This window comes from Odontomachus brunneus, unplaced genomic scaffold, assembly GCF_010583005.1.
Source record: "Odontomachus brunneus isolate Ranch 3 - 2012 unplaced genomic scaffold, Obru_v1 Obru_scaffold_073, whole genome shotgun sequence".
Classification (NCBI taxonomy): Eukaryota; Metazoa; Arthropoda; class Insecta; order Hymenoptera; family Formicidae; genus Odontomachus; species Odontomachus brunneus.
This window is the reverse complement of record NW_022639523.1, coordinates 1,224,163-1,244,025: the sequence shown is the minus strand read 5'-3', so window position 1 is coordinate 1,244,025 and position 19,863 is coordinate 1,224,163. Positions and strand designations below refer to the sequence as shown.

Below are 19,863 nucleotides of genomic sequence, written 5' to 3'. Positions count from 1 at the left end.
CTCTCTCTCTCTCTCTCTCTCTCTCTCTCTCTCTCTCTCTCTCTCTCTCTCTCTCTCTCTGTCTGTCTCTCCCTCCTTCTCCCCTCGCGGAAATACTAAAGGCGCAGAGTAGAGCCGCTCGCGTCGCGCGGCATGGTTGCCGCAAAGAACATGAGGGACTTTTATTCCGGCGTGCAAGAACCCGTTGCATAAACGTCAGGCGAGGAAAAATAGAGTAGCACGAGTAATCCTCTCGCTCCGGCGAGGAATATCTATTAAACTTCCGCGAGAAATTAACGGCCGCAACAAAATCGCCCGGAGTCGCGTCACGATTTCCCATTCACGGTTTTGCGCGCTCGTCATTACCGCGCACGCGACGAGCGCGAGATTCCGCACGTCCGGCCGACGAGACGAACGAGGAGCTCACACCGCCGATCCGGCTAACGGCGAATGCAGGGGGTGCGCGATATGTTGTCAAGAGGCGCCCCGAAAGAGGGGGACCGGTACCGTTGGGCCGAGAAGATCGGCCGAGGAAACGAGGGCGACCGTGAAACGCGAATCGCGCGAGAATATCTCGCATCACCGGTGGTGCTGGAATGAAATGCTCGATCGATTCGCTTCGTGTGCCGATCGAACCGGCCGTATCGAAAGCCGGCCTGTTTCTCTATCCCGCGTCCCTCCTCCTTTCTATTTTTTCTCCCTTCTTCGTCGAACGCACGTCACGCTCGTGCAGCTAGTTTAAACAAGTTTAATCAGCAATTTTTCTATATAAATTTCACGGCAATATAAACAGGCGAGAAATTGTAAACAACCGTCGCGGCTTCAATGACTTTCTTCTCCCCCGGCATCGTTCACCGCGTCTGCTTGCGCTACGTCGCGCGTTCCGTCGTTTCGCGAATCGTGAGAACACGTCGGCGAACAACGGCGAAGCTAAATACCAATGATCGTTTCGATACCGCAGCGTGCGGTTACCTAGGGCGTTCATCATCGTAAATCCTCTGTGTTTAACGGCCAGCTAGAGTACTTATGAGGCAATTCAATCTTATTGTGTTTGCGAGTGGTCAGGCGCAGCGAGATGGACGAGGATCGTTGCTAATTGATTCCGCCGGGGACGCCGTTAATTACTCGCCAGGAAATGCGTTGTCGATGACGCGAGACAGCGTCGCGATCGCGTGGGATCAGATTGCCGCGAGAATCGAACAGGTCCGCGTTTATCCCTCAAGCCCCCCTACTTTCTCTGATAAAAAAAAAACAAAAATGGAACGTCTTTTAATCTTCACTATTTCGCGCATGCTTCCGTGCATACACATAATCGGAGGCGATCACACGCTCGATTTTCATTTATGTATTCAAATATAAAGTCGTGCTGTAATAACGTAATACGCGAAATAATGAATTTTCGAATTATCGAATTATGTCGCGTTCCATGCGCAGCAAAGAATGTAAAAGCAGAGAATTCAGCATCGTGTGCCGCGGGCTTAATGCAGCAGGTTAGTGCACAGTTTTAAAGGTAGAAACTATTCGTCGCTTGGTAGCGCACGGACCGGCTATGCCTGACTATTTCGTGGCGGTACACACTCGAACGAGCACCATGGGCATTGTTCTTTCACGGGATGCACTCTCCCACGCGTGTAACGCGTCTCGTTTCATGGTGTGCGCGCACCTTGGTGGAATCCCCTGAAATTTCTTGCCTCTTCTTCGCCGATTGTCCGCCGGTCCTTACTCTCGCGCTAACACGAACAGGTGAGGGTACGCACAGATCGCGTATGCATGCGCGTCGCGCGATTTAAGTTCGCCGACGAGACTTACGAGCTCGCGGTTAATGGAATACGCGCGCGCAAGAACGATGGACCTCGACCGGACGCGACCAGACCATTTAATTACCTCTCGCGTCCTATTCCATCTGCGAAGCAGCATCGACGTTCCACCGGAGGAGGCAGGAGCGACAAACGCGGAAGCCACATCGACTTCTGTTATTAAGGGTGCCTTTTTTACTGCGCCACTTTCATCTCGCGTGTGTAATCGGGAAGATTGATAGGAGATCGTTACGCGACCCCGTCGATTCGGCCGTATAACGAAAGTGGCCGCTAACCTGGCTCGATTGTAAAAACGAAAGGAGAAACTTTTAGAGAGACTGCACCGATCCTCTGCACTTCTTTCGCTTCGCGGACAACGGAGGGAGATATTTCCACGGGTGTAAACCGAACGCAAACAACAAGAGATGGCAGATCTCGATGAGGCACCCGTGGAGAAAGAGAGGTCGTGACTCAAAGAACGATCGAGGAACTGTTTCCCGCTTACCTTCCTTATGGCTTTCTACCTCCATTATCCGAATGTTCACGGTAGCAAGGATCCAACTGTGAGAAAAGCGCGGGGAATGTTTTAGAAATTACTGCCTCGGAGCTACAACAAAAGACGTCGGCCAGCGCGTAGTGCGTCGATATTTCCTAAAACGCGGGACTAGTCACGCTTCTGTGGCGATTTTCATCAGCGCGACCATTAGCCTATCCAACACCTCCGATCTCTGATTGATGAAGGGTCAAGAGATCGAATCCCACGCCCCAGTGCACGCCCCAGTGATTTCATATAATAGAATAACGGATCGACTAATGTGAACTTCAGCGATAACAGAGTATTTCTGGAGCGGCTTCTTAATTTATAGTTACGATGCGCGAACACCCAGATACGAACACACCTGAAGCAGAGGTGGAAAGCATTTTTGACGCCTCTCGCAATAAGCGACGCGCGCGCGTAACGGCAACAAACGAGATACTAACCGGGGACGGAAAAAATTTCAGAAGGTATTACCGAGAAGTAAAGATATACATCGGAAGGTAGCGTATATTATACGCGGAGAATCTCTGAAGAGGTTATTGCGGTCTCGACCGTGCGCGAAATTTCAGATACCGCTTTATCGAGACGCGTTACCGGCAGCTTCGCTGGCAGCCTCTTGCGCGCGAGAAGAAGAGAGGGGACAGGAATATAAAGATTATTATTGTTCCACGGGCTCTCTCTGGAGGGAGAACGCCAGAGGCGAAATGCAATCGCGGAATACTCGCGCGGACGAAACGGCGCGCCTTCGCTCCCGAGGAGAACAAGTGTCTTCGGAGACGACTGACATGGACATCGCAGACCCTGGTCTCGGCCTCTGACTCGTAAGAAATCCGTGCGGCCACTCGAGATCGCCGCAAGGCAAAGATAAATGTTGCCATGTTCTGGTGATCTTGTTGCGCGTTAAAAATTAGTCTTATTAAAAAGATCGATCCAAGACCCGCGAGCGGGAAATTATATTTAATCGGCTCTCCCTTCCCTCGCTTCTGTGTCGGAAAAGGATATCGTTACTACGTCCCATATTTCTTTACGACGTATTTGTAAGAACGCATCCTGTTTTTGCGACGTGAAAGGATCCGAGCGGAGTGTTAATTTGCGCCGTGCGCAAAGTGAGGATTACATCGCTAAATCACGCTCTCAAAGAAACACGTATGACATCACGGACACGGAGGGACTTGAAAATAACCTCTTAGCGCGCGCGACACGTTGTACTTCTTATTGGGAGAACAGTTTTTCCCAAACGAAAGAATCTTACCTCTCTCCTCCAGCGGTCATGTTTTGACACACTTGTGTGTTTCCCGATAACAAAAAGTAACGGCGGTAACGGCCGATGAAATCTCGAGCTCATCAAAGTGGCGGGGAGCGCATTCTTTCGGAAAAAGCGGCAGGTATCTCCGTCGATTAATCGCGCTGGAGATTATCAGGTGCACCGGCCATTTTATCGGACACGATGTGGATAGACGCTCGCGATGGGCGGTCCGGCGGTCGCTACCAATGCAGCAACTAACGTAGGAAGAAGAAGATCGGCAGTGAGTAGCCGTCTCAAGGTCTCTCAACTAGGAAACGATCGGTTCCAGGCTTTGCCTATACCCATTAGCTCTCCGGATAGGAAAGTAATTACCGATGCATAAATCCGCCGATTGGAAGCCCCTTGGCGAGGCATAACGGCACGAGAGTGGCGTCGCGAGCGTCGCTCGTAATTCGCGAGGTGTAAGTTGTGTCACGTACGAACCAGCCGTTTTGCGTTCCGGCGGCGAAGCAGGAAGCGTCCGCGGGATTATCGGGATATAATCCCGGGTAATTGCGGGTATTCTACTCGACCCTCAACTACTTAATTAGCACTGGAACCCGACTTGTACGTCGGAAAGACCCGCGCGAGGATTCGCGCGCGCGCGGTAACGCCTACTTACACCGACACGTGGAAATGCGCAAGGATGCGCCGTGTCTTCGATTATTTCCCCATCTCTCATTGTCCATCCGATCACGCGTCGTCAATAAAGTCGCAGTGATGAGGTTGGCACGCGCGCGCTGAACGTTTGGAAAAATTCTCCCATCCGACCCGGCGATCGTGATGTAACGAAATGATCTTCCTCTGCAAATTTCTTGGAGCAAAAACAGAGCGAGTGAAAAGTAGTAATATTTTCACTCGAAGCGATAGTGAGCATATTGCCACACGAAAGCGCAGGAGCGAGTGTTTCACTCCGAGTGGATTCTGACTTCATACGAGCGAACGTTTCAATCGATTGAATGTGTTCTGTTGATATTCATTAGAATTGCATGTGCAATTGTTTTCTTTCGGCAGGGAACTTTGAAAGATATAATAACTTGTTGCAGAACTAGAGAGACGCGCGATAAAAGATTATTTACTCTGACGAGTACGGGTTCACGGTGCGCGCGAGGGCTACACGAACATCATCGCTAATCGACATGCCTCGCCGTTGGTCTGAGATAAATCTAAGTGCGCCGCTGATTAATCTCGCTAACCGTAGCGTTCAGCCCGAGAGCGGTTTCATTGTCGGCCCAATTCCCGATCGGCAGAACGCGTCGCGCAGCCGGCCGTTGGCTAAGAAAAGAAGACCCGAGTCACGATCGATATCGTATCGCGGCGGTTCGATCGCTCGAGAGAACCACGATGACCACCTTCCCGCCAGAACCGACTGACCGGAACAGAAGTAAACACTGTGCCGGAGTCCCGCATGGCGAGCCAATACGTAAGTGTCTAAACGCGCCGCACAGACGAAAGGGTGCCAACCGCTGTTCTCTCTCGAGTCCCTCTTCACGTCCAACGGGACGAACTGAATCGTACACTATTGAGCACGTAGCGGCGCTGTCGCGATTCACGGTTCGCTCGCGATCGACCTCGCTCGTCGCTGTTGCCTCGACATTGCAGCTAAGTGGCGCGACTTTAAGATATATGACTTAGCCGAGATAATATCGTCGATTTGACAGCTTGCGGTAACAGCGGGTAGACTCTCCAGCTAGCGACCGGAGAATGGCTTATTTCGCACTGGGGCTGATGCTAACGCACCTCTCACCGGTTCAAAAGCGACGCGTAGAAGCGAGCCTCTCTCGCGGCGCAAAAATCGCCAATCTCAATACGATTCATCCTCCGGCGCCGCGTCGTTACTATATTACCGGGCGAATAATAAATCAGTGCGACGCATCGCACGGCGGAGAGCCGATAATTCCGCGACACCCGTTGCGTCAAGTAAAGCTAACAAACCGGAGTTTCGTTTAAATCATTACCAGCTTATAATTTATGGCGCGTCTACGTGGACTTCTTAACGTCGAGGCGACCATGCCGACGTAACTTACGGCGAGTTGTCGATTTTTTAAATCCCGCTACTTAGTTGGCCACAAGAAAACACTGCTGCACGTTCTGCATCATTAGCTACGCCGTGCTTCCAAGTGCACCGTAGTGACGCGGGGAAGAAAAGCGCGTCGCGTCCGAGATCGTCATGATTCGTGACGAGAGAATGATCGCGTGCAGCGTGCATACGTCGCTGCCGAGTGCATAAGTCGTGCTTTTTGCGTCGCGAATTTACAGTACGAGCCCGCGTCCCCGTTGCGCCCCGTTGATAAACTGGCACCGAAGAAACGCGATAATGTTAACGCGCGACATCAAGTATATAATTATCTTCGGTCTTATAAAGCGCTTCTTTCATATGCGGACATAATTACAAGAGCAGCTTCTTTGACAAATTCGCGACAGCAAAATTGCGCCTCCGACAAAATTGATTACAAATTTTTATTCGTCCGAACTTGGACGTTAAACACATTCAGAAAAAAAATAAATTCGCGAAAAAAAGGAAACTCCTCGCTATTTTTGTTAACATTTTTTTAAATTGGATTGGCAAAAATCCAAACATTTCGATATGAAATACATATATGCGAAGGGTGAATTCAATAATGGATGATTTATTTCTAAACGAATTTCAGACAGAAATTGTAGCTTTGATTCCACGCAATATGTTAAATGCGCGAGACGTAGTACACGCCTCACCTTCTTTTGTATTCCAGCCCATTCTTAAACCACTATTTACCCTAGCAATACGACTGCGTTCCTGTCATTATTATTTCTTAAGTACCAAAGTGAATCATAACCGTGACGCGAATTTCTTATTCATCTTCTTATCTCGCTCAAGCAAAGCCTATTCGCGCGGAAATCCAGTGAATTGGACATTTAGCAGCAGGTGAGCTGGATTATACTTATGCGCGTGTTACACTCGACACAAGAGCGCACTCTTTCGCTACTTTTAGATCTTCCTGTACACCGAATGTCATAAATTTTCGAGCCCCACTGAGTTTGTACGTACGGGACACCCTAAAATAATTTATCATACGTCAAATAAATCCACCTGCAAACAAATCCACCGTTGTTTTCAATTGGAAGAAAGAATGTCTGTTGAAAAAAGTGGCGGCTGCACGTTTCGTCTGGAAAAAATGCGACATTGAAATAACTTGATGTCGCGAGCAACGAAAAATCGCTCGGCTGTCGAAAGCCTTTCCACGAACGATTAACTTTTTGCTGATCGCGCGCGTGTCGCCAGATTCGAGGCACGCAATGAGCAATCGCCTCCTCCGCGAGTAAATTATCGGAGCTCCCTCGTGGAGCCAGCCGGTGGGAGATTAATTTCGACGCGCGCGCGCGCGCGCGCGAACACTTTTCCCCGCTCGCTGCTCGCAAAAAGCCGCGTTCGTACACATCGCCACAGTGGCTGTAGTTGTGGTGACGACGACGACGACGGCGAGTAGATACGTGGTGGTGCGCGCACGGCGGATAGATCCCCCTTTGCCGTGATCTACAACCACGGCGAAGCAAATCGCCGTCGCGCATCACGACGGCTTGGAATACGTCCCGAGGCTTTCTGCGCGTCCTTAACAACCGAGTGACCGAGACACGTGGATGTATATGACCGTCTCTCCCGCCCGCTCTATATATCCCCTTTCGTACCTCGGTACCCGCGACAACGTAGGGGGATTCGCGGTGAATCTCTTCTCCAGCGTGTGCACGCGCGCGCGCACGCTCTCTCTCTCTCTCGCACGCTTCCACTCTTATTCCCGTCCTGTCACGACCAGTCGCATCATTAGGCCATCCGGTATTACAAATGACGTTGAAGGGACTCCCCAGGCTCCTCCACCTCTTCTTTGTACCCACCCTGCTCCTCCTGTCCTACCCCTGTCCCTTTCTCTCGCTGATTGTCCCTCTTTCTCTCTCGCGCTCTCTTTGCCGCGAATACGCGCCGCGGATCGGCGAGTCCTGCCCGACTTCTTCACGCGAGTCTATCTCCGGCTGGTTTGCCGAGTCAATCCGGCGAAACGTCGCTTTAACTGGATCGTTCGAACACCACGGCAAAAAGTGGCAAGCAAGTCATAAGCATTTATGAGTTTCTTACCGGCGATAATAAGTTTGGAACGATAGCTGTTTGTATCATTGCGCGAGGTGTATGGCGCGCCCGTACTTCTTCTGACCGGGTGACATTCTTCAGGTACGTCCGCGTGCGCGTGTCCAGGACCGCGGTGACTTACTCTCGTGCCTTATTTGCACCTTCCTTGCCGTCAGACGGTATCGCTCGTGTCAGCATGCCCGGCCGTTTCATGAGATTCGTTAAGCTGGGTGTACATTGAGCGAGCCAATGAACGCGAACGTGTGATGCATCTGTGTTCACCTTGCGCGCAAATTTTCTTCTATAAACCGCACTGAATCGATCCAAATAAGATGTTCTATTTGAATTCGTTTGAAGGCGTATACACATTTTTTGTCATCGCGAAACAAAAATTTGCACTCGTCCGTTCACTCAGTGTATACCCAGCTTCAAGTTGCGAAAACGCGTGACTCCATCGTCTGATCCCGACTAGCTTTACCTACTACTATCACTACTACTACCGCTCGTCCGCATAATCGAACGGAAGATCGATTCCCGCGCACGTCGGTAATGAACGATGGTCTTCCCTCAATACGTATCACCGCATTAACCTTCATCGTGGACATCGTAGGAGGGCCCACACGCGCATCCATGATTCGTAGAAATCGTGCGACGGGTAATATAGGAGAGCTTGCTGAACGGCAGGACGAGCATTCGCGTTCCCTCGTCAGATACCTTGGCACGCGGCTTTAATCTCCTTCCTCTCTCGTTCCGCGCGGCACGTACCGCCGCGCAAAACCGCGTTTATCGTAATTTCCGCAAGAAAGTCCGCCGTCGCGACCGAGCTCGGTAGCGACAGCCGTGTCAAGATGATTTAAATGTAGCCGTCGCGTAACGCTCCGATAATGCGCGTACGCGGCAACATCCAGCGCGCGATTGACTTTGACACGAGCAAGTAGCTCGCGCTTCACGGTGGTCGAGATAAAAGGGAACGAGGAGGAAGAAGGATGGACGTGAGAGAATTTCAAGAAGAGAGAAAGGGGAACAGCAGGCAGACGGGGAGGCAGAGAAAGAGAGAAACCGCGAGAAATCGCACGCGGGGGTGGACGAGCGAAAATAGTGGGTTGCGAGGAAAGGTCAGGCAATGTGTGGAGATAAGACGAGATAAAGTCGCCCGTAAGGGCATCCAAGCCGGCACGAGAAGGCGTTTTATTGCAGCCGTAGGTACGACTCCCGGAGGATAACGACGTTACGATAGTTAAGGGAATCAAGTATATACTCCTGGAAAACATGTGTAGCCAATAAAAGCTCGTGGCGAATGTACAATACGTCTCGACCGACATCATTGTAAAGTTAAACAATGCTGAAACAACCAGTTTGACGGAAATGAAACGACCGTTCGCGCAAAAACCAGGGATATTATCGTGGGAACTATATTAATCTTCTGTCTGACTCTAGAGAGACGCGAAAAATCTTTAAAACCCAGGTACGTATTCTTTAAGGATCTACCAAGCTACTGAGCTATATTTGCTCAACGTCGTCTCAAACGGACACGTGTATCAAAAGTGACGTAACACAATGAACAAGATGCATAAAATATACAAAGAAACATGCTATGTTAATGCATCATCTTTGCAACGTCGAAGAATATTCTGCTCGAAGAATGTTCTTCGCCAAAAAGATATTCAATAATTGAATCGAATTTGTCAGCATGTGTGAATTGAATTATTCGCCAAAAGGAAGAACTACGGAGAGCAATCACGACCGCGTCAACGATGCACTGAGGGCAATATACAGAAGCGACAAAACGGAATTGAAAAACGACGAAACGGGAAGACGAAGAAGACGCGAAAAGAGAGAAGCACGTGAAACGCGACGCGATTTACAAGGTTGCGACAAGGTAAACTCAACTTGCGTTGTCGGGACGAAACCGACCGACCAATCGACCAACCGACCAACCAACCAAGCAACCAACCATCCAACCATCCAAGCAACCAACCAACCAGAGAGCGGGATAAAGCTAAGCTAAAAGGCAAGTCAAAGCAAGTCAAGAAGAGCTAGGTCGAGGCGAGGCAAGGTAAAGCGAGTAGGGACGGGGTAAGGCAAGGCGCATTGGCGAGGCATGCTAAAGCAACGGGTCCAAAGTCGCCGTGCCACGGCGAGGCCCCGGTGGCGCGTTAACCTCCCGCTCGTACGCAGTACGCTCTCGACTCTCGCGCAGGCCAGGTTGCACCAATCCCGTCAGTCGATCCGCCGACCACGTGCATCCCGCCACGACAGGCGAAACGCCACGAGAGAGAAAAGCCACCGACGATCGCGCGCACGTGCCTCTCGTATAGCGACGAGGAACGTCTCGCCAGACCAGACGGGAACGATAATGGTGAATTCCTGCCGATAAAGGAAGCTTACCGCGACGGATGTAACGCGCGCGCGTCTTGTCGCCAAACACGTTCGACGATCAATCGTTCCACGATGATTACAAGGTGAAGTCAACGGAGGTGCGCCAGTGCGAGTAATGAGCATCGAGCTCTGCTAGTTCTCGAGCGACGTTTCGAGTGATACACGAAGGATATATTTTCAAGTGCGCGCGGCTAGAATTCAAACGGACGTTGCAAATTAATTCGCGCGAGACTCCGATCTCTTCGGCCGCGAGCGCTTTTCGCGCGCATTACACCGTGACGCCAGCGGACGAATTTAATTCCGCGGCGGCTTTCTCACGGCTGTGAGAAATCAGCCTGGGACGATTAAATGATGAAGAGGAGGTGGGCCGCCGTCATTCTTCCCGGTCGGGGCGTTCCACTTTCGGTGCCGGCGCGTGAAATCGACGGGACGAGGCGAAAATGAATTCGAAACGGTCACGCCAGTGCGTGGCAGCACGTGAGGCCCGCTTCTTGCCGCGGCGAGAGCGCGACCGCGCGGCGCGGTAACCTTCGAGAAAGAAAGAGAGAGAGAGAGAGAGAGAGAGAGAGAGCGGGTCCTTTAAATTGTCGCGCTCCGACGAGCTCTCGTGGCGAAAAAAGGGAACCGGTCAGAAAAACCGTCTCGCCGGAGATCGATCGGCCGGAACGGGTCGGAATAATTGAATTATCGAAAGTGCGGAGGCACGGAGAGCAGTCCCCGTAGAACGACCATACATGGTCGTCCTCTGCCTACGAGAAGGCTTCCTCGCGGAGGAAGAAGCGGGAGCGTCGTCGTCGTCGTCGCGTGGGAGGTCGAGCATCGTGCGCGGTGCTTTTTACGCGGAGCTGAGGAGAGACAGATTCGTGCGGAACCCACACACGCGGTCAGAGCGGCACTTTCAATCGCGGATCTTGCTCTCTTGCCTGCGACGGGAGCGGTAGCGCAAGCGTGTGCCTCACTTGTGCGAGCGAGTTGTATTTCGCAACGAACGAATCTTCCAGGAAAAACGCAGCTTTCTCAACTCTTTCCTCGGCGCGTCGAGAAGGACGCAAGGACGCGACCGAAGACGACCGACAGATCGATCCGGATGATCGGCGGTGGAACGAGGGGAACCTGATTCGGAGCGAGTTCGCGCTGCCGCCGAGCAGCCGGCACGAATAATTACAACTAGTTGGTTAGCGAACGCCGCTAAATCTCCGCGGTAAATCCCGCTGGGTGAACGAGTGAATTCACTCAACCGAGTGAGACGAGGAAGAAGGAGGAAGAAGGAGGTGCAGGATATACGAGGGAGAAAAGGAAATAAAATGGAACCGTGTGCGCGACCTGCGAACCTACGAACAGTCTGGGAAAGCGCGTGGAGAATTGCACGCGAAGTCAAGTGACCCGCCGTGGAGTCGCGACGCACAGCGTTCACCTGTCAACGCCTGACATGCAGTCGCGCCGGAGTGCATTGGCGAAGTTCGCTCGCGGGGAAGCCTCGCGAAATAAAGCGCGCGTTGTGCGTTGACGTTGCTGTTGCTCGTGACAAACGCGCCCGAGCGCGCCGCCAACGAGGTGGTTCTTCCACTGCCGGCAGAAAAACGAGATAAAGCGGGACAATAAGAAGGCGAGAAAAGAACGAGCATGCCGCTCGCGGGGACCAGGAGATTATGCAGAGTGGGACTCGCCGCGGTCTTGGTCACCGCGCTGTGCGTCCTGACTCTGCTAGACTCGCCGCCACGACTCCCGGATCCTACGACCGATCTTCCTCCCACGCCTGGTAAGCAATTTTCCTCCTCCGGCGCTGCGGAGGGCGCGAGCGCGCCGCGACCCTTGGCCTTTCGTTATCGGGGAACGGTTCGCGGCGACTGCCGAAGACGGTAACGCGCATCGGCATCTAGCCGGGTTCTTGCCACCACGAATTGCCCGCGAATTGACCGCGGAGATGGATAAGTCGACAAATTAACCTCGTTTCGCGTGACGCGACGCCCGGCAGACACGATAGGATCCTTTGATACTCGAACGGACCGTGACGCGTGATCAATCCGTTGGAAATCAATCGATGGTTGAGCTCCGCTGAGCTCCATTGAAAAAATCATGTACGTGGCGAACGAGAGAGTAGACATGGCTCAGGATGAAGAGAACGCGAAACCCGAAAGGGAATCAAACGTGACGTTATCGTCGTTGCATATTCTCTCAGTGCATGTTTGATAGTCTTCCATCGCTAATCGAAATGTTACATTGATGGATGGATTTACAAGCATATTTACAACAAATCCTCTCAAAGTGGATACTTAGACGGACACAACTTTATCTTTTTCGTTGTTTTTTTACTTTGCTACCAAAAAACGGTTAGTATATTATTGAATAGAATTATACCCAATTATAAAAATATCGGCTCTGAATCGCAAAACCTTCGCAAAAATCCTCCTACAAACTTATCGCGAACAATATAATTAATATTAAAGATTCATAATTGATTCATCAACAACTGGAAATTCGTTTGCTTTAGCCATAACCCTACCACGTTCACTACTTGTGATCGGTAACTCGTTACCTTGTTGCTCTCATTAGCTTGCCGTGTATTTGAGCTTCAAAGGGACGAATTGCAAGCACAAGATTCTTCTTACGGAATACACCGGTTTGGATTCGTATTGAATACAATCGATTTTATACACACACACACATATGCGAAATCCTTTTTATGACAACGTGACTTCACGGTTTCGCAAAACCTCGAGACTACTATAGGACTTATGTCATGTAAAACGAGAAATTCCTGTTTGCCGCTTGCGCCGTAGGCGCGCAACAATAACGAAGCGCGAGTAGATATAGAGGAGGGAAGAGAGAAGAACCCAAAGAAAGTAACAGTAACAGTCGGGCTGACGTAGCCGTGCAACAGTGCCTAATTGGCGCATAAGCAGAAGTACTTTCTCGGCGCGCGCGATAAAAGGGAGATTCGCACGCGATGGGTTTGTTCGTGGTACCTGCGAACGTTTTGTTGCTCAACGCGCACTATTTCCTAGTCGCGCGAATAGCTTCTCAGCATTAAAATGCTAACGCGCTTGCGGGAAGTAAAGAGCCCTCCTTGCTTCTTTAAACACATATCTCGCGTAATTGTGCGGACGCAGCGCTTTTTCTTATGCTAACAAAGAATACGAGTACGTAAATGAATCGCTCTGTGGCCGATACCGATCGCGGCAACCCGCTCCTCTACGCCTCGCAGAAAGTTCAAGTGCACGCAGCGCATACACGCTTCCCCGAGAAACTAAAAAGATACCAAGATAACGCAACAACGAGACGCGAACTCGCGCAAAAGAAACGCGCAGTTATAAATAAGCCGCGAAGCTTTGGCATAAAGCTCGCCAAGAACGTAAATCTCGGCGCTGTTCTTTGGTAGTAGCGACTTCATTAGTCGACGTAATTTATGACGTGATTCATCGAGTGACCGCCCGTCGACTCGTACGCTTTCGCGTAATTCACCTTCGCTTCCTCCATGCAAACATTTCGCGGGGATTATGACAGCCGATCGTATGCCGCGGAGCACGACCGCGTATTCATGCGCCGTCGTGCTGCGGCGATCCGCTTTCGAAATTCGCTTTCGTTCATCTCATACGAAAACAGTCTCTCGGCAATAAGGTAATGAGTTACGGATCTCATCACCTGGCTGCCAACCAAACCATCATATTTGGCGTTAATTACACGTCGCGAAAGACGGACTCGCGAGAGCTCGTTTCCGTAACGCAGAAATTGATGATCGATATCCCCCGATCGCGCCAACTCAACAAGCTTTAGAATCATCCTCTTCAATCAGCTCAAGATAAGAATCTCCCTCGGAGCAGTTTCCGACCATAATTAAACGGCGCACCTTTAAAAATCGACAGTCAACTTGGTCGCGCAGTCGACTAGATCCATTCTCCGCCCGGTCATTTCCATGAGAACGCCGCGCACATTAGCGTATTTCTAGCATGATACGAATGCATTCTCCTTCTCTCTCTCTCTTTATCGTGAGGCCGCATTCACCTTCTCGTAAACCTCGCGAAGCGTAGCCGCGACGGTCGAGGGGAGGATGGCGGGTAAAGGGCACGGAGTCACGAAGAATACTCGCGGCACGCAAACACGTAATACCGCCGTCGGCCCTCGTTGGGTCAAACGCTGACTTTTAACGACACACCACGACGGTTCATCATCCGTCCCGCCGAGCAGGCAAAATCCGGGATCGCGCGCCGGGTATCGTCTAGTCTCGTTACCGACGCTCCGCCGACATCGATCGTCCGTGAAATAGTCCCGGGCGTCCCGTCAATAACGTTCACGATCCATATACGTCGAAGGCGAGTAATTGCAAACGAGACGAGTCATGAAACGTATATAGCGTTATAAATTTACCCGGACGCCGACTCGCGAGGTTTTCCCTTATTCTTTTTCTCCTCTTTCTATCTCCGTCATCGTCGTCGTCGTCGTCGTCGCCGCCGCCGCCTCCTCAGCCGGCGTCGTCATCGAAATAATTATAAACGAGACGTAACGAGAGTCTCCTTAAAGCTATCAACGGTGTAGATTTATTATCACCGACCAAGAGCGGCGCTCAAACGCGCGCGTCTGCGAATCCCCTATTCCATAAATACATTTATTGGACGCATTAATGCGCGAAAAGGAAAGAATGGAAATCCCGTCCGCGCTTCGGCTCACGACTCGGAACTTGGCGATTGCGCGGAGAACGAGTTTTCCCCGTAGAATACGAGATAGACAGAACGTATCCCAACATTGGGGAGCCCAATTAGCGATCGTGTCGATTGCGATTCCGGCCGGCTAATTCCCTGTCCTTTGAATATTATTAGAGCACCGAACGGGGAGTATATGGAAATCGCAATTACGAGAAACTATCGTGAGGTCGCTGATAAGCGGGTGCGCGGCGCGGAAGACAACGTTTTCAGTTATAACCATGTTCTAGCGAGGTCTCCGAATGCAAGTCAACGTATTTGTAATACAGCGTATCCGACACCGATGCGTGACGCGTCACTTCCGTGCGATCGGTGTCTTTGCGTCGACTCACGATCTATCCGCCGATCAGATCGCATCGATTGGCTTAAACAATAAGTTGACGTTTAATAAGATGAACTCGGCTATAACGTAACATCTGTGGAAATTACAAGACGACGCACTGACAAGCAAAATGCAGGCGAAACTATCGGTTCGATCGCGTAAAAATATCGATGAGCCATAAGGCGGAGTTAGCGTATCGAGAGCTTTAACGTAGCGCTTGGAGGACACACACGGTAGTTGCTCCTGCAAGAAAACGCAGTCAACCTAAACTCGTTAACTCGAATGAAACTTCGTGTAGAGCCTCGGATGACTCGAGCCGCATGAATAACGACACGAAACATCATTGCGTGATCGCGTGAGCGTGTAGAAAATTCCTAAAAACGAAATCGACAAGAATGTCGCCGTAGCGGCAAAGCGACGTTCGAGTATCTCGTTGAAATCTCGTTCTAACGATATTCAGAAAAATATTATCTTACTGCTGAGAAAAGCAATTACTCAATTTAGTTTCCTTCTTTGAAATAACGACTACTTCAGCAAGGAATATTTTCTTAATAAAACAACTTTAAAATATACCCATCACAAATTTGAGAAAAATTCATTGTTATGTATTGAAGAGAGTTTATTCTCTTTGTAAGAATGCGTTATAAAACTTTAAGAAACGAAGAAAAAGTTGGTTGGACACTCTATATAAACCGGATTTTCCTTTCAACTGAATATTTTTGATTGAAATGTCAAACTTGCTAGAATTCAGAATGTGCTTTGAGTAAGTTTGATGAGTTTATGACGAACTGATAATATATATGAAGTTATGAAATATTTGAAAGAAGTAGCTGTCTCGAATGCAGTATGTATTGTATGTGTAAAGCGTTTAATCCTGCCGCGAATCTTTATTCGAGACGTTCTGCCTACGTATTAAAGGTTCAAGGTCGCGTGATTAAAAAGTGCCTCTTCCGATTCTGATTGACGATCAGTGAGGAAAGTCAGACGCCTCGGTAATTGCATTTTCAAAGGTGGCTACTGGCGCTAGGGTAGTTAATTTTACAATACCGCGCACGGAGGAGCACGCGCATTACTGCAAAAACGTGAGTTGGCATTATTTACTCCTTTGCTACCTCCCTCCCGCGGGCTCCTCAATTAACTGCGCTGGTCGCTTTATCGGCCGCCTACTCCGTCCGTACCGATACAAACGACTTCTCAGCGACGTTCTTTGCGCTTCTAGGTGGCGAGCCGCCGGGCACAAGAAGCATCGTCGCTTATTCGTGGGCACGGAGATTGGCACTCGATTACAGGCCCACCAAGCAGTGCGACGGTAATGGAACGCGCGAAATGGCGTTAAACGCGTACAAGCCGCCCGGCACGAAGTGGCTCGAGACAATCCCGGGACGGCTCTTCCTGTATAGCGCCCACTTGGACCTCAGAGTCGCCGGTTACCCGAGCATCAGAGTGATTGGCGTTAAACGAGGAACCCTGCCGCCCTCTGCGCTCTTCTGCACTATATGGTGAGCCATTTTTCATTTTGCGACGCGGCCCGTTATTCGCCTATCTCCGACGAGCGCTAAACGTCAGTAGGAAGTATTATCGTTCCTGAAAGCGTTTCAGCACCGTGTCGCCTCTACAAGCTACGACGACGCGGACGACTCGAATATAAATTAGTTTTCCCGATAATAGGGCTTCCCGAGAGATGAGCTCGTAATTATTTAAATTATTAAATTATGTGTCGCTGTTAAGTTAGGCGAGTCACCGAGATACCGGAGATCTCTCATTGCAACCGATCGTATGAGTCACCGCGCAGAAACGTAAAAAGCGCCGCGTTAGCGTACCAAATTTTCCAAAAATTCGTTACTGAGATACTCTACGAAGCGCACTGGTCGAGAATCAAGACTGGTTGACGCGCCAATCCGCCGTGGTAACGCGAGTTTACAACATAGGACATGCAAACGCGATTGACACGGATACGTGTCGGAGAGAAAGCGCGTTTTCCTATTTATCCGGTGCTTTGCATTTCGGCACGAGTTAAAACATCCGCTTTGTGAGCACGATGCAAATGTCGTCGCAACGGCGCGAAACGAAGTTCATTCTCGCTTTTAACATGCACACGGCTGAAAATTACCGAGTGCGTTTGCCGCCACACACACATCGGCTGTTTCCGCGCAAGCACCCTCGGGGCCATTAAAAGTTTTATCGGTAAGTTTATCGGTGGATTAAGCGTCGTGATTTCGTTACCGTTTCAGGTACCGGGAGCACGGCAGGACGCGATCCGTGAGTGTGGAGGCGCTTGTCTCGACGATCTGGTTGGACGAGTGGGGTAGTACGGAGGACAATTACACCGGAGTGCTCGTCAACTGTCAACTGCCTCTGGACGGCTCGATACGCTCGCAGCCGTCTCGGGTTTACGTAGGTCCGAACACCTGTTACGCGAATGCTAGTCATAGTTTAACGACCCGCTCCGAATTCGGCGACGAGCCGTCCGGCCGGAAGAGGCGGTTCACTTTGTGCATCAAGGGACTGGACTTCGACGAGGACATCTCGCGTAGGCTCATCGCCTTCGTCGAGCTGCATCGTATTCTAGGCGCCAAGCTCTTCTACTTCTACGTGTTCAACGTGCACGAGAACGTGCTGAAGGTGTTGCGTTTGTACGAGCGGTCGAACGTGGTGCGATGGTTCGCGCTTGATCTACCCGGCGACTTGCCGAACGAGAAAACGGCTAGGAGGCAGTTCTTTCGCGAGGATATTTGGACCAAGAGGCGAATGGAACTGATACCCTACAATCATTGCTTCTACGAGAACCTTCACCGGTCGGAGTTCGTGGTGCCGATCGACATCGACGAAGCGATCGTGCCGACGCGCAGGAAAACTTGGCACGAGCTGCTACTCGACGAACGCGCCAAGCTCGGCAGGAGTTTCAAGGACTTCGCCTCGTACTCTGTGCGCAATGCCTATTTCTTCCCCGAGCTGCAGAACAAGAGCCAGACCGATCAGCTCGCCGGGTCCGACGAGCAGTCTGGTCGCTTGGCCGACCCGTACCCGGATTACCTGGACACCATGCGAACGGCCAGTATCTCGCCCGAGGGCGACTCGGTGAAGAGCTTCGTTTCCACGAGGCGCGCGCTAACGGTGCACAATCATTATGCCCTGACCACGCTGAACCCGTCCACTAGACGGGCTCATCATCTAGACTCGAACGACGTACTCAAACACCACCACCGAGCGTGCGACAGCAGACATCTCGACTGCGATCTCCTGATGGAAGACGTTAGGATCGACGAATCCGCTCTACGCTACGCGGACGAGCTCAAGACGAGAATGAAGATCGCACTGGCCGATCTCGACGCCTTGCCATAGATTATAGTGATATTGTAAATAATAAAGAAAACCATGCCTCTTTCCCGAAATGCATCTTTCACCCTCCCTCCATCTCGCGTCGGTTCTCTCTGCTCGTGTCTGCTTGAGATACTTCGCGCGACTGTGATTTCAGAATGTAGAAACCTACGTTCGTGTGTGTCGAGAAGATACAACGACGAAAAATGATCGCGTGGCTGACCACAATAATAGGAGACGTCTAAAAAAGTGGTTCACGACCTCTCCCGGTGCAATACTACTTTTGAACAAAGTTTCTAGCATGTAGCGATAGCATATCTTGGTTGGCTACATCTCCATTGCAATCAATATTTGATCTCAAACTTTTTATTCTGTTAGCAGCAGTCCGGAGTAAAAAAGAAAAGCCACGAGTAATCTCGTTAAGATCAAATACTCGGATTTTTTTTCTCAGCGCTCCTAAACCGTACCCTGTGAAAGCAGGCAAGTTTATAAGAGCGTAATGCTTCAGATTATTGTGGCCGCGAACGGAATAATTGGAAAACATGTAAAACAACGAAAGTGAGCTCGACGCTTTTTCAGGCATGATGTTTGAAATTATTGCAGCTGGGCGCAATAATTGGAAAGCATTTAAAATGACAAAGACGTGGTTGATGGCCTCTCAAGATTGATGCTCGAGATTGTTATGGCCGGGCATGATAATTGGAAACCATCTAAAACGACAAAAGCAAGGCTGATGGCTTTCCAAGCGCGGTGCTCGGAGTGCTTAACCCCGCTCCCGAAGATTCAAATGCTTTAAACAGCCGGGGAGCCGGCTTTCCGCGCCGCCGCGGCCTCAGCGACGTCTGACACGTTTATCAAACGAAAGACGAACGCGCTATTTACGCGGAAGAAAAGCACAGGAAAGGTAAGAGAGTCTCTTGAGTTAACGAGTACGTACGAGGAGCGAACGACTTTATAAAGCGCCGCATCCATCATGCTCGGTAGGTGCGAACGACAGTTTCAATCTCGCTAAAGTGGCGGTTCGGTGGTCATCCATTAGCGCGCTAAGACCTCGCTCTACACACGAGTCAACCTTTGCGCCTCAAACAACCCCCGGGGGGATTTCTATCAGCGTCGTTATCGGTTGATTAGATATCAGACCGAATCGCTCGGTGGTGGGACGTTACGCGCGCAACGTCATCATACGTATTTTTCGTCGAGAAAATCATGGAGCGGCAACGAGAAGCCACTCTCAGCGCGCACGTACTTGAAACGAAAAATAAATTCTGACGGTGGCGGCGGCGGCGACGGAAGCAAACAAACCTACGACCGTTCGGAGCACGAACGCGATTCCCTTAGATAAGTTTTACGATCCGTATTCAGCGCGACCTGAGTGCGCGATCAAGCTCGTAACTAGGTTTAATAGATCATAAGGAAGCAGTCGTATCCGCATTCCCTGAAACTTGTTACA

General features: G+C 50.6%; 2 protein-coding genes across 5 annotated transcripts in view; one reads left to right on the top strand and one right to left on the bottom strand.

The window, feature by feature from the left end:
* Nucleotides 1–19,863, bottom strand: part of LOC116847073 — a 280,111-nt gene that overhangs the window by 203,954 nt on the left and 56,294 nt on the right. The window lies entirely within an intron of this gene.
* Nucleotides 9,838–18,487, top strand: LOC116847071. The gene is made up of 3 exons (XM_032821673.1): nt 9,838–11,835; nt 16,315–16,594; nt 17,327–18,487. The coding sequence occupies exons 1-3, from the start codon at nt 11,700–11,702 to the stop codon at nt 18,435–18,437; spliced, it is 1,527 nt and encodes a 508-aa protein (XP_032677564.1). The 5' UTR covers nt 9,838–11,699; the 3' UTR covers nt 18,438–18,487.

Bases quoted from the DNA above. Each gene is read 5' to 3' on its own strand.
- LOC116847071 (XM_032821673.1), top strand. From the start codon at position 11,700: ATGCCGCTCGCGGGGACCAGGAGATTATGCAGAGTGGGACTCGCCGCG. The intron at 11,836-16,314 runs GTAAGCAATTTT...TTGCGCTTCTAG, and splicing joins CGATCTTCCTCCCACGCCTG to GTGGCGAGCCGCCGGGCACA. The intron at 16,595-17,326 runs GTGAGCCATTTT...TTACCGTTTCAG, and splicing joins GCGCTCTTCTGCACTATATG to GTACCGGGAGCACGGCAGGA.